Here is an 11,592-nt window from a genome sequence, read left to right on the forward strand (position 1 = left end):
ACAGGCCTATATGTGTGTAAATATCAGATGTTTTTTTTTCTGGTTACCTGCAATGCATGTTTCCATTATTTTTTAACCAATATCTGATATTGATGATGGGAGAGGCAGACCAGTGTGCAAAGTCTCATCCTGCACATTCCAAAGATTCTCTGTGGGGTTTGATCCGGACTTTGTGGTGGCCAATCTGGGTGTAAAATGGTATCTTATGCTCCCTGAACCACTTATTTGCTATTTGAACCCAGTGAATCCTATCATTGTCATCTTGAAATATGCTCATGACATTAGTGAAGAAAAAAAAAAATCAGTTGATGGAATTAGTCATTTACTTAGTCATTTAGTATGTTCAGGTGGTCAGATGACCTATCAATGTGGCTAAACTTGGACCTAACCATTTGCAGCAACTTCAGAACACAGAACTGGCCCCCCATAGGCTTGAACAGGAGTCTTTAGGCATGATAGGTGCATCACTTCATCTTCCTCTCTTCTTACTCTGATGTGCCCATCTCCCTGGAAGAGGGTAAATCTGGAGTCATCGAAACACACAACCTTCTTCCATCACTCCAGAGTCCAGTCTTTATTCTCCCTTGCAAATTGAAGCCTTTTTTTTGCAGCTAGCTTTGCTGATAAGTAGTTTTCTTATGACTACGCAGATGTTCAGTCCCAATCCCTTGAGTTCACTTGAATTCAGTTTATTTATATAGCACTAATTCAAAACAAATGTCATCTTCAGGCACTTCACAAAAGAAAACAAGTTCCCCTTGCATTGTGCATGTGGAAGTGTTCTTACAGTTGAACATAACTCATAGTTCTGCTGTTGTTTTTCTTCGATTTGTTTTCAACCACCACATAAGTGATTGGCAATCAAGATCATTCAGGATATTTTTTTGACCACATGTCTTCCTCTAATGGTTACAATGGTTTCCCACTTTTCCTTTTTGTTTTTAATAATGTGTTGAACAGTTCTTAACACAGTTTTAGTAGTTTCTGCAAGCTTAGATGTTTTCTTTGCTTGATGCATGCCAATGGTTTGTCCCTTCTTAAACAGATTAATGCTTTTTCCACAACCGTGGCTGTGTCTTTTGTCTTAATTCTTTGTGAAATGAGAAACTAGTCATTTCACAGGGGTTAAATTGCTTGTTGGTGGAATTCTATCACCCTTTCAGTAACTATGTAATAATTATCTGACCTATTTTCTTAGTTATTTGAAACTTTTCTTTTTGTTAACCCTATGTTTCCATTTTAAATATCTTCAAGGAGAACAAAGGGGAACTATCATCAAATTCCTTGTTTGCATGGACAAACTTGCCAAATAAAGCTGACTCTGATTCTCCACCTCATCTCCATTTTATTTTGCAGGATGGCCAGTCCAGGACAGTAAGGCAGTTCCAGTTTACTGATTGGCCGGAACAAGGTGTACCCAAATCCGGAGAGGGATTCATCGATTTTATTGGCCAGGTTCATAAAACCAAGGAGCAGTTTGGACAGGATGGGCCCATCTCTGTACATTGCAGGTAATGTGTCTTGCACAAAGGGTTGCAAACAAGTCACTTGTGTAATTAGCCATTTTCTAGTTTTAAAGCGAGTATTCCAAATAAATATGTTGAAACGTAATAGAAAATTAACATGCAGTTATTTTTGTTTTTATTTAGCTTTAGTTTTTTCAGCCAGACCAGTCCACTTTACCAACTTTTATTTGGAAGCATATGTTTGCTCTATTGTATTTCAACATATGCTCATGTTGATGGACTTGGAGAAAAAAATTGTTCTAACAAATGATGAGCTTTGTTCTACATAGCACTGTACAGTGCACAACTAGTTCTATAGTTTATGAGGTATATGGTAGTAATAAAATTCAGTAGTTTCATTATTGGCACCCTGGTAGCAACGTGTTTTTATAAGCCTCTTTTGTATATTGCTTTTACATTTCTGAAAATCCTCACATTGTGGCACCTAATACATAGCTGGATTCTCCTAAAACATAAGCTATAAAATATTTTACCCCCCTCAACCCTTTCAAAAACATTTCATTACATTTTCTTTTTAAATATCAGCCCTTAAAGAGATGAATAAAAAGTGAATAGTAAATTGTGGTTTAGTTAACATTTAATTTTAACCCGGAGTTGAACTCCAAAGACAGAATCAGGGTCAGATAACCCTGATAAGTTTTGTTTCTTTGGACAGCTCCTCTTGCAGTGGAGTTCTAACTTCATGACTCCTCCTCTCCTTTTTGCCTCTGTGGAACGCAACCTCTGCTCCTGAACAGGTTCTTCTCCTACATAATTGATAAGGCTCAGAAGAGGCCTAGTATTTGAAAAAAGCAGAGATGATAAAATGACAGAGCCCTTCTCGTGGTTTTTGTGACTATTTCATGTTGCATTTCTTTTTTTCTTTTTTTTTCTTTTTTTTAATGACCTGGAGCGTAGCTTCCAAGGTGACTTGCATCATTAATTTGACCAGCTGGATTAGGGTAGAAAGTCAGATTATGTATATTCATTGTTAGACCTTGAAGAAGACCCATCTCAAAGGTTCTGACTTCTTGTTGATTTACAATAGACTTTGTGTGCGTCTCCGGTTTTGCATGAGCTACAAGGCTAGAAAATAAAAGCAGTGTGAACTTTGATGCATGTTTTTGTTGCACCATTCGGGTTAAAAATTAAATGCATGGTGTGTTGACAGAATGATTTTTTTTTTTTCATAAAGACAGATGACTATTGAACCAGGCAGTCATTTCTGCTTTACATTAGTATCACATAAGCACCATTACATCATGAAACATGACATCAGCTTCCTTGTGTCAAAATCAAAAATGATGTCACCCACTAGAAAATGGTCCTCTGGAGGGTTGTAATATGTGTAAGGGAAGCTCCAAAAACATGTTACCCTTCTGTGAGACTGTTGAAAGGGGGAAGGTTTTCTTACTGTGTTTGGTGCAGGTATTGCAGCACGGCTGTAAAAAAAAAAAGGCACTCAACCTATCAAATCCAAGATTCACATACCTGCACCTTTTAATGATCACGTTAAAAATCCTAAACTTTTTTTTTTTTTTATTAACTAATGTTAGTTTTCTTCAAACATTACTACACTCTTGTGATAGACTAACCCCCCATAGAATCATATAATTGAAAAGCTGAAATAAAAGGATATGTTTAGAAAATCCTTTACAAATGCAAATCTGAAAAATGCAGCATAAACAAATGTTCACCCCCTGATTCAGTACATTGTCAAGCCAGGTTTTGCTGTAATTAAAGCTCTAAAGTGTTTTGTCGTGTCTTTCCAAGCTTTACGTGTGTTTAGACACATTTTTGCCAATTCCTCTTTCTTAAATAACTCTGTCAGATTGGATGAGCAGTGTCAACATCAAAGTTATAAAGACCAAAGCTAACATATATCTCTTGACTAAAACCATTCATCTGTAAGTGTGGACATGTTTGAGGAGACCTATCCTGCTGAAAGTTAATGCTTGCTGCAGTTTAAAGTCTTTTAGATGCTCTAACAGCTTTACTTTCTGAATTGCCATGTATTTACTGCCTTTAATCTCGCCAGCAACTTTAACCGTCTTCGGTGTCTTAAAAAAGCAATTGCTGTAATTGCTACAGCATGATGCTGCAAGCACTATACTTCAAAGTGGAAATAGTTTGTTCAGGGTGATGTGCAGTGGTAACTTTTGTACTTTGCTAGTTTCCAAAAAGTTACATTGAGGTCTCATCTTATACAGGTTTGGCTGTGTTATGCCTTTTGGAAAACTGAAAATGGCCTTTCTGCCCATTAAAAAAAAAAACATTCCTAGCCCAGTTTGTCAGCTTGGGTACATGGTAATTAATTACTTGCTAGATTTGCAGTTGACATTTAAGGCATTTAATTTTTTAGGACCGACCTTCATTCGACCTTTGGCAAGTAGGTTTTTATTTGTAGAAAGCTTTGAAACCCATCTCTTATTTTTCCACATCTTTGTGTAGATAATCCCCACCCAAATAAAGATGTGTTCATGTGTCCACAAACACTTTGAAGTCAATGGAAAAATGTGAAAGGGATGAATAGTTTCACAAGCTACTATACGTTAAATACCTCAAAATACAAAAGCCAAGTAATTCCATAGGCTTAGTTGCTATCTTTTATATTTTTATGTCTTATATTCATATGTATTTTGATACTCAGGATCTAGGATATTGAGGTCTAGGAAGAAAAATCTGGACATGTGTCATATGAGAGTTTTCGAGTAGAGAAGACTAAAATAATAGTAAATAGACAATATCCAGAAAATCAGCCAAATAATATGGTTGTCAGACTGCTGTTGTGTTGAAGAGTTCTTATTTTGAAAATACATTTCTTTGGGGGATGGATTTTTGTTTTTATTTTGCAGTATAGCAGCCACCTTTCTCTTTTTTTTCTTTTCCCCTCTTCTTCTGAGCTTTCTTATCTCCACGAGAAGAGCTTATGTCTCCCTTTTCTCTTACTCTTGCGCTTTCCATCACCAGACTTCCCAGTCTGTCATCTGCCTATTCCTTAATCCTCTCGCTCGCTCTTCTTTCCCATCCAGCCATTCTCCTGGATCTTTTTCCTCTAGCTCTGCCTCCTCCCATCCTTTCTCCCTCTATCTAATAGCACCGCATGCTTTTTGTTATTAATTGCATGAATACGTCCTGTGAATAGGGGGGCGGGGGGGCGACACACCAAATCCCCTCAGTCTGCAGTGGCTCTCCGCTCTTTAAGATTTGGATCTGGAGAGGAGGAGGTTGAAGGAGAAGTCCCAGGAAGCATGTTTGGGTGGGCTAGGATTTTGCGCCTGATGTGCTGCGTGATTGGCCCACTGCGCGTTTGCTATTGTTTAGATTTGGTGAAATAATGTGAGCAACATTTGTCGACCAACACACACACACACCCAGTTGTCAGCTACAGTGTCTGCAACCATCATTTTCACTCCTCATCCTACAAAGTGGCATCAAAGGCAAGAAGCTCAAATAAATCTGTTGTCATATCAATTATTGTTCCATTGGTGATGTGGAAGTCATTCCGCAGCAAAGCAGCTTACAGGGCCAACTCTCAAGTATTTCAGCGTCTGAGTTAAAACTCGAGCTGTATTTCTGGGGACCAGCAGCAGGCTAGGTTTTTTTTTTTTTTAATTTATTTATTTATTTTTTCCTTCCAACACATGGAAAGAGGCGCTTAATGAGACTAAATGTTGTTTGTGTGTATGTGTGTGATTTGTGATGTGTGCATGTGTCCTTGAGGACGAGAATGGAGGCACATGTATAAGTGGATTTGCAGGGTTCTTGCATGCAAATTGTCTCCTTGCTGCCATTGTTCTTGTTACCTTGAGCATCGTTTCTTGCTGTGGGTTGTTGTTGCTTTCTAGGAAGTCAGAGCTAACAACATGCAGAGTTTTTACACCTCAATCCTTCTGTTTGTCACGAGGTGTATTTTATGAAAAGTTTGAATTTTATAAAATTTGAACTTACCTTTCAGGTGTAATTTGAATGCAGAGGGAATGAGAAGGACAGAAAGGGAAACATAGACCAACTTCACCCAAATAAAGTAGAACATCATCAAACAGTTAATTCACTTCATTTATTCATTCAAAAAGTGAAATTCAGATATTTGACAGATTTATTAAACACAAAATTATATGTATTTTTTTTCCTTTAGGTTTTCATGAGATAATGATTCAAGATGATGATTCTCAAAAAGCATGTATGTAAATAGAAATAACATGAAAAAATTGTATTTAAGGGAGAAATTTTAGGCAGAAAATTACATAAAAAGCAGAAATTAAATCAATATGGGCAAGAGTGCTTTGTTGACCACTGCTCAAAAAGTCATTAACTTCCTTGAGAAGGGTTTCAGGAAGGACATTGCTAAAATATCCTGCTAATCTCAAGGATATAAATGGAAAGCTAGGTGGAAGGAAAAAAAAACTGCAGCTGAAAAAAAGGTTTACAAACACCAATGATAGACACAGCCTTAAAAGATGTGTGAAACAAAGATGTTAAAGTGTTTGGAAGAGATTCATAGTGTGTGGACAATGGTTGGAGTGCGTCAAGGCTCAACACACACACACACACACGCACGCACGCACACACACACACACAACACCACACACACACACACGCACACACACACACACACACACACGTGTTCAAGACATGGGCGACAAGTGTTGCATTTCTTGAGTTAAGCTACTGCTGAACCAGACACAATGTCTCTTGTTACTGAGTGGTGCCAAATCCACTTTTCGGATTAAAGTGAAGAAGAAAGTAAATTTAGCATTTCAATTTGAACATCAAGATCCCAGAGTCTGGTATTTAAAAAAAAAAAACAGACAGCCGTCTAACAGCAGGATTTATATCATTTCACACTTTCCTCTGCTGAAGAGCTTTATGGAGATTCTGATTTCATTTTTCCCACATAACTTGACACCTACCCACACTTCCTAAAGTATTAATATCTGGTTCAATGACCACGGGATCACTGTTTAATTTGCCAGCAAACTAGTCTGCCCTAAAACCAAATAAAGATCTGGTGGAAGAGGATAAGACACACCAGACAGCAACGTACATGTGCTCAAGGTTGTCGTTAAAGCAGCTTTGGCTGATCGCCTTCCTGCGATCAGCCAAGGGAGTATTAGTGCACATATTGTATAGCGCCTGGGCATCACGTTCAATGCTTTTTTCAATGGTCTTGACTTTTCTGAAAAACAGACTGATTGAAATAAATTCACTTTTCATTCATAGTTTTCATTCATAGTTTACTGATGTGGACCCACGCTTGTTACAGATCAGGTGTTTTTTTTTTTTTTGTTTGTTTGTTTTTTTGCATGAGTCTGCAATGAGCACAATTCTTCATCTTTTTTGTTTCTCTTGCCTGATTCTTAAATCTAGTGCTGGAGTGGGAAGAACTGGAGTCTTCATAACCCTCAGCATCGTCCTGGAGAGAATGCGTTACGAGGGAGTGGTAGACATCTTCCAAACAGTGAAGATGCTCCGGACGCAGAGGCCAGCTATGGTCCAAACTGAGGTGAGAAATTGTCCAAGACCGACAAAAAGTTGAACATTTTCTTGTTGGTGTAAATGCAAAACACTTACCTGATGTGTTTTTTTTTGTTTGTTTTTTTTTTTCTTTTCTTCAGGACGAATACCAATTTTGCTACCACGCAGCTCTGGAGTACTTAGGAAGCTTTGATCACTATGCAACGTAAAAAGCCATCTCCTCCCCTCAGAATCCTGTTGCCCCCTCCTCTCCCAACTCAACGGTTTCCTGAGCCATAGAAACGTTTCAAATTTGAAATGACAGCGGTTGATCATTTTACCACTGCTCGTTCAGAAACACCAAACAGGATCCTGTAAATCTTTAGAAAATAACACCTGATGCGACCAGAAAAAGAGAAATTCCAATTCAGACTCAAGGCAGAGAGGAAAATTGCCCATGATTTCAACTGAAGACAATTCTCAGCAACAAGCAACCAGAGGCTGTGGCTCACGCTGTGGGATGGGTGTCAATCAAAGTGTCAGACTGCTTACCTTACCTCAAGTGTTTCAGTGGAGGAAGTTGTAAACATTCGTGGACATTTCTCTTCTAAAAAAATATCTTTATGATACAGTGGCAACGAATAACAGCAATTGAAGGAAAAATGGAACGAAAATCAAAGAGAAGCAGATGGATGTAGCCAAGACTGGGACACGTGCCTGTTTTGGATGTAAAAAAAAGGGGGGGGGGTTAAGTGTTTCTATTGACTGTTTTTGAGTTTTATCCTGAGAAATGGCCAAACCGCGGCGACTCCTAGGTTTTCCCAAACTTTGGTCATTTGGTCATCAAGTGAAACGGAACAAGAAAACCGGCCATCAAAAGGAAACCTTGAGTTTCTACACAATTTTACATACAATTACATTATGAATAGTTGTGCAGAAAATGTCCTCTACAATTTAAGAAAATGTCACCAAACTGCCTGTAAGCACAAAGAGCTTTAAGAAAGCACACTCCCAGTGGTTGTCAAAAAGAAAGCAGCAGCACATATCGTAAAATTTGTTCCATTGTAGTAATGCGTAAAGCCTGCTTCCTAAGCCAGGTGACCCTAGTAGAGTTAAAATCTCCACAGGATATTTCCAGTAAAAACATCCTCCAGAAAAAATGGCAAAGATTAAGGGAAAACCATGTCAGTTGTAAGAATCTTTGGCTTTGCCTCTCATGTGGATGATGCAAACAGTAACCTTGTCCCATGTTTTTTAACAATCTCGTCTCTTGAACCATGGCGCCAAGGGGCTGATGGAGAAAACATCCACCCTCAGTCCAGTGAGGAGGAAAGGCTTTTGGGACAACCAAACAAAGAAACGCTGCCAAATTTGGGCCTTTCTTTGTGTACAGTGACCAACAGTCATCATCATCGTTTGGAACTTTTTTGTCTTTTGAGGACAAAAATCTATTTTTCTTTTCTCTCTTTAAGTTCTCTCTTCTGTTAAAAACCAAACATGCTGCTTATCTTGTGTATGCTGAGCGTGTGACTCTTTGGATAAAGAGAAAACTGATGAACAAAAAAGAAAAAAAAATGCCAGCTCTGCCAACTCCTTGCGCCCAGGTGGGCATGACAGAAACGCATCCACACAACGTCATTGTCCACCGCTGCTTTTTTATCCAGTTTTCTTTTTTTTTCCCCAGCCTCCTCTATATCCACCTCTATCATTGTACAAGAAACTCGAGAGCGGCGAAGACCGCTTGCAATTGCAAAGTTGTACATTTACGTTGTTGACAAATTGGCCCCGAGTTTCACTGTATGTGTGGTTGGTAACTGGTCGACAAACAAAACAAGACGCTTCGGTGTTTTCCCCCCTCTATTTTATAGACGATGACCCAGTGGGTGACACAGCCAGAGCAAGTAGCCACGTCGGATCCCGATGCAAAATTTCTCTGTTACTTGCACATCCCCAGGGCAAAACAGAAGAAAAAGCTTGAAACAAACACCCCAATTCAACTGCAAAAACAGAGAAAATAAAAGCTAAAATCACCAAGTTTTTTCCTGTCAAAGACGGCGCTTTGGTTACACACGAGCAAATGGATTCTGTGAGGGCTTTCTGGCAGATGTGCACAAAAAAAACAAAAACACGAAGCTATGGACAGAACTGTGTGTGATCTTTTCTGATTTCCAAAAAAGCCTTATTGTTATTGTAACACTATGAAAACATTAATGTTGTATTATGATGACTTATTTTACATGACATAGTTAGTTTTTATTTTCCGTTTCTGGTTTAGTTTTTTTTTCTAACAGAGATGTGTTTGTCACATTTTTTTTAATTAGCAGAAAAAAAGAGAAATGCTTATATGTTCATATTATGTTTAAAGACATTCTATTTTTTCACCGTAGAAATCCTAAGTATAACATGACAGTGTAGGGGTACATGTATTTCTATATGTAGATATAAGACTATATCTATATAGAGAGATTAATAAATGCCTACTTACGCATGCATATATATTTAAATGCAGAATCAGAAGATATATCCAAACAATTAGTGTGAAATAACATTTTCTTTTCATCCAATTTGTTTTATACCTGTTATTTTTAGTCTTTGAAAAATATGTTTGTTTGTTTTTGTTTTTTGTTTTTTTTATTGTTGTTATTATTATTATTGTGTAATTCTGGAGACCCTGAATGTCTCTTCAAGAAACCTGAGGGGATGCCATCTTTGTGTCTGATCTTGTTTTTTGCTTTTGTCCATTGGAATTAACTTGTACCCATAGGGACACTATTTTGAAACATTGTCCTTCATCATCACTACGCTGTTATGTTTGGTTGATTTTTGTAATCTGTTCTACAACTGTCGGGGTTTCATCGCTCAGCATTTTTAATGTCTATATCAGGCCAATGATGTACTGTACCTTGTATGATTCTGTACAGACCGTAACCCTCACAATCTGAAGAAAAATCCTCCTAAAGTTCTCTTTTTTTACTTATATTTTCAGACATAATGTTACCATTGATTTTATTAGACATCCACTATGATCTAGAGTATATGTGTAAATAAACAAATATATATAGAATATATGTATCATTTGACCCTAAAGATCTCATACTTTTAGTGGGGAACACTAATGCACAGATCAAAGTTCTGCTCATTTCCAGCTTCTTGGTGTTTGTGAAACCTGTTTTCTCAAACCTTCTCTCTCCAGCTCTGCTCCCTGGTCTTTAATTACCTCTCTTTTTTTCTGCCTTTAATTTCCCCTGCTCGCAGTCAAACTGGGAAACGTGCCAGCCTATGTTCCCACACCCTTTGCCTGAATGAGGGGAACACAAATCCGGATCAGTGATCCGCGAGTTGGATTAAACCAATATGTTGGTTCACTCTCTACCAACTAGCCACAAGAATCGTTAATCATTCTCAGCATAGACAAAATTTACTAAAGGAGCCTCATAAAAATAAATTACAAGGGCATAGATTCCTGGAAGTACTACTTTTCTCAGAGGTATTTTCACAGATCTCTGTAGGAATGCCAAATGTCTAACTACCTGCAATCACAAGGTGTTAATCCATTATGTATGATTAGCGAGAAAAAAAAGGTCATACATGCTTCAGTTGCAACATTTAAACTTATTTTTCTCCCTGTTGCCTTGTATAAAATCATATTGTTTTTTGTTTTTTTTGTTTAACCATGTTTCATGACGGGAATGCAGAAAGAAATCGGGACTCGGTTCAAACACAGTAGTGGGATTCGACCAAGGACGGACTGAAACTACCAAAAACATGCTCCAAATTCACGTCGTAAGGTTTCGCCATGAACTCTAATCTGTCGGAATTCATAGAGACTGGTTAAAGGGCCAATGCCAAAATTTGAAGCCGTGGAAGCGTCTTAAAGCTTGTGCAATGTGTTATGCTTTTGGTTTCAAGTAAAGATGCTACACTCTTGAAAACAACCACAAAATGATCTGGAATATGTTGCTAAATATTGTGGAAAGGTTAGGGAGTAACAGTGACCATAAAAAAAACTCATTAAAAAGAACTAAGCTTATACAGTACATATCGACAAAAGAACCGAAACTCAGCAAACCATTTTTCCTTTATACGAGAGCCAAGTGCTACCACTTTCAAACTGTTACTTCTAACTGAAACAATAATTGGTTAAAAGCCACTGTGTATGTAGATATGTTGACTTTGTATTAAAGAAATGTTGTCTGAAAACCGTTTTGCATGTTTTTTTCCCCCTGTCTTCCAAAACATTTATCCTGATATTGTATTCAAAAGACTTTATTTATCCCCTGAGGAGCAGTTAAAGGAGGCACATGGAGTATTTTTTTAAAAATAAATACAGGATAAAATAAGTAGCTAAAAGGAAACTGCAATATAAATTAATAAGGTCCAAATGGGCATGGAGGTAGTTGAGTTTCTTTGTGCAATTTAAGTCCTGTGGATTGAGGCAATGTATTTGAATGAGGGGTGGGCATGCAGGGTGTGAAAATATGTGCATTGGGTGGGGGAATGTGTGTTTAACAGCCACATTATACAGTGGCAACAAGTACAGTTGAAACCCAATATTTACATACACTGTTGTAACAGAAGTCATTTTTTACTCATTGTCTTGCATTACATCTGACTAAACTTGTAGTGCTTT

At 37.8% G+C, this 11,592-nt stretch overlaps 1 protein-coding gene across 4 annotated transcripts in view; it reads left to right on the forward strand.

Annotated features, from left to right (window-relative positions):
* ptprsa (protein tyrosine phosphatase receptor type Sa) overlaps window positions 1–11,162 on the forward strand; it is a 271,953-nt gene extending 260,791 nt beyond the window's left edge. For all 4 annotated transcript variants that reach the window (XM_007541279.2, XM_007541260.2, XM_007541271.2 and 1 more), the window contains 3 exons: window positions 1,357–1,511; window positions 6,876–7,011; window positions 7,124–11,162. In XM_007541279.2, coding sequence (XP_007541341.1) covers window positions 1,357–1,511; window positions 6,876–7,011; window positions 7,124–7,192 — 360 coding nt within the window. In that variant the 3' untranslated portion in view covers window positions 7,193–11,162. The remainder of the gene's footprint in view (window positions 1–1,356; window positions 1,512–6,875; window positions 7,012–7,123) is intronic.
* The last annotated feature ends 430 nt before the right edge of the window (window positions 11,163–11,592 follow it).

The sequence above is a fragment of the Poecilia formosa genome, unplaced genomic scaffold (genome assembly GCF_000485575.1).
Source record: "Poecilia formosa unplaced genomic scaffold, Poecilia_formosa-5.1.2 Scaffold10, whole genome shotgun sequence".
NCBI lineage: Eukaryota > Metazoa > Chordata > Actinopteri > Cyprinodontiformes > Poeciliidae > Poecilia > Poecilia formosa.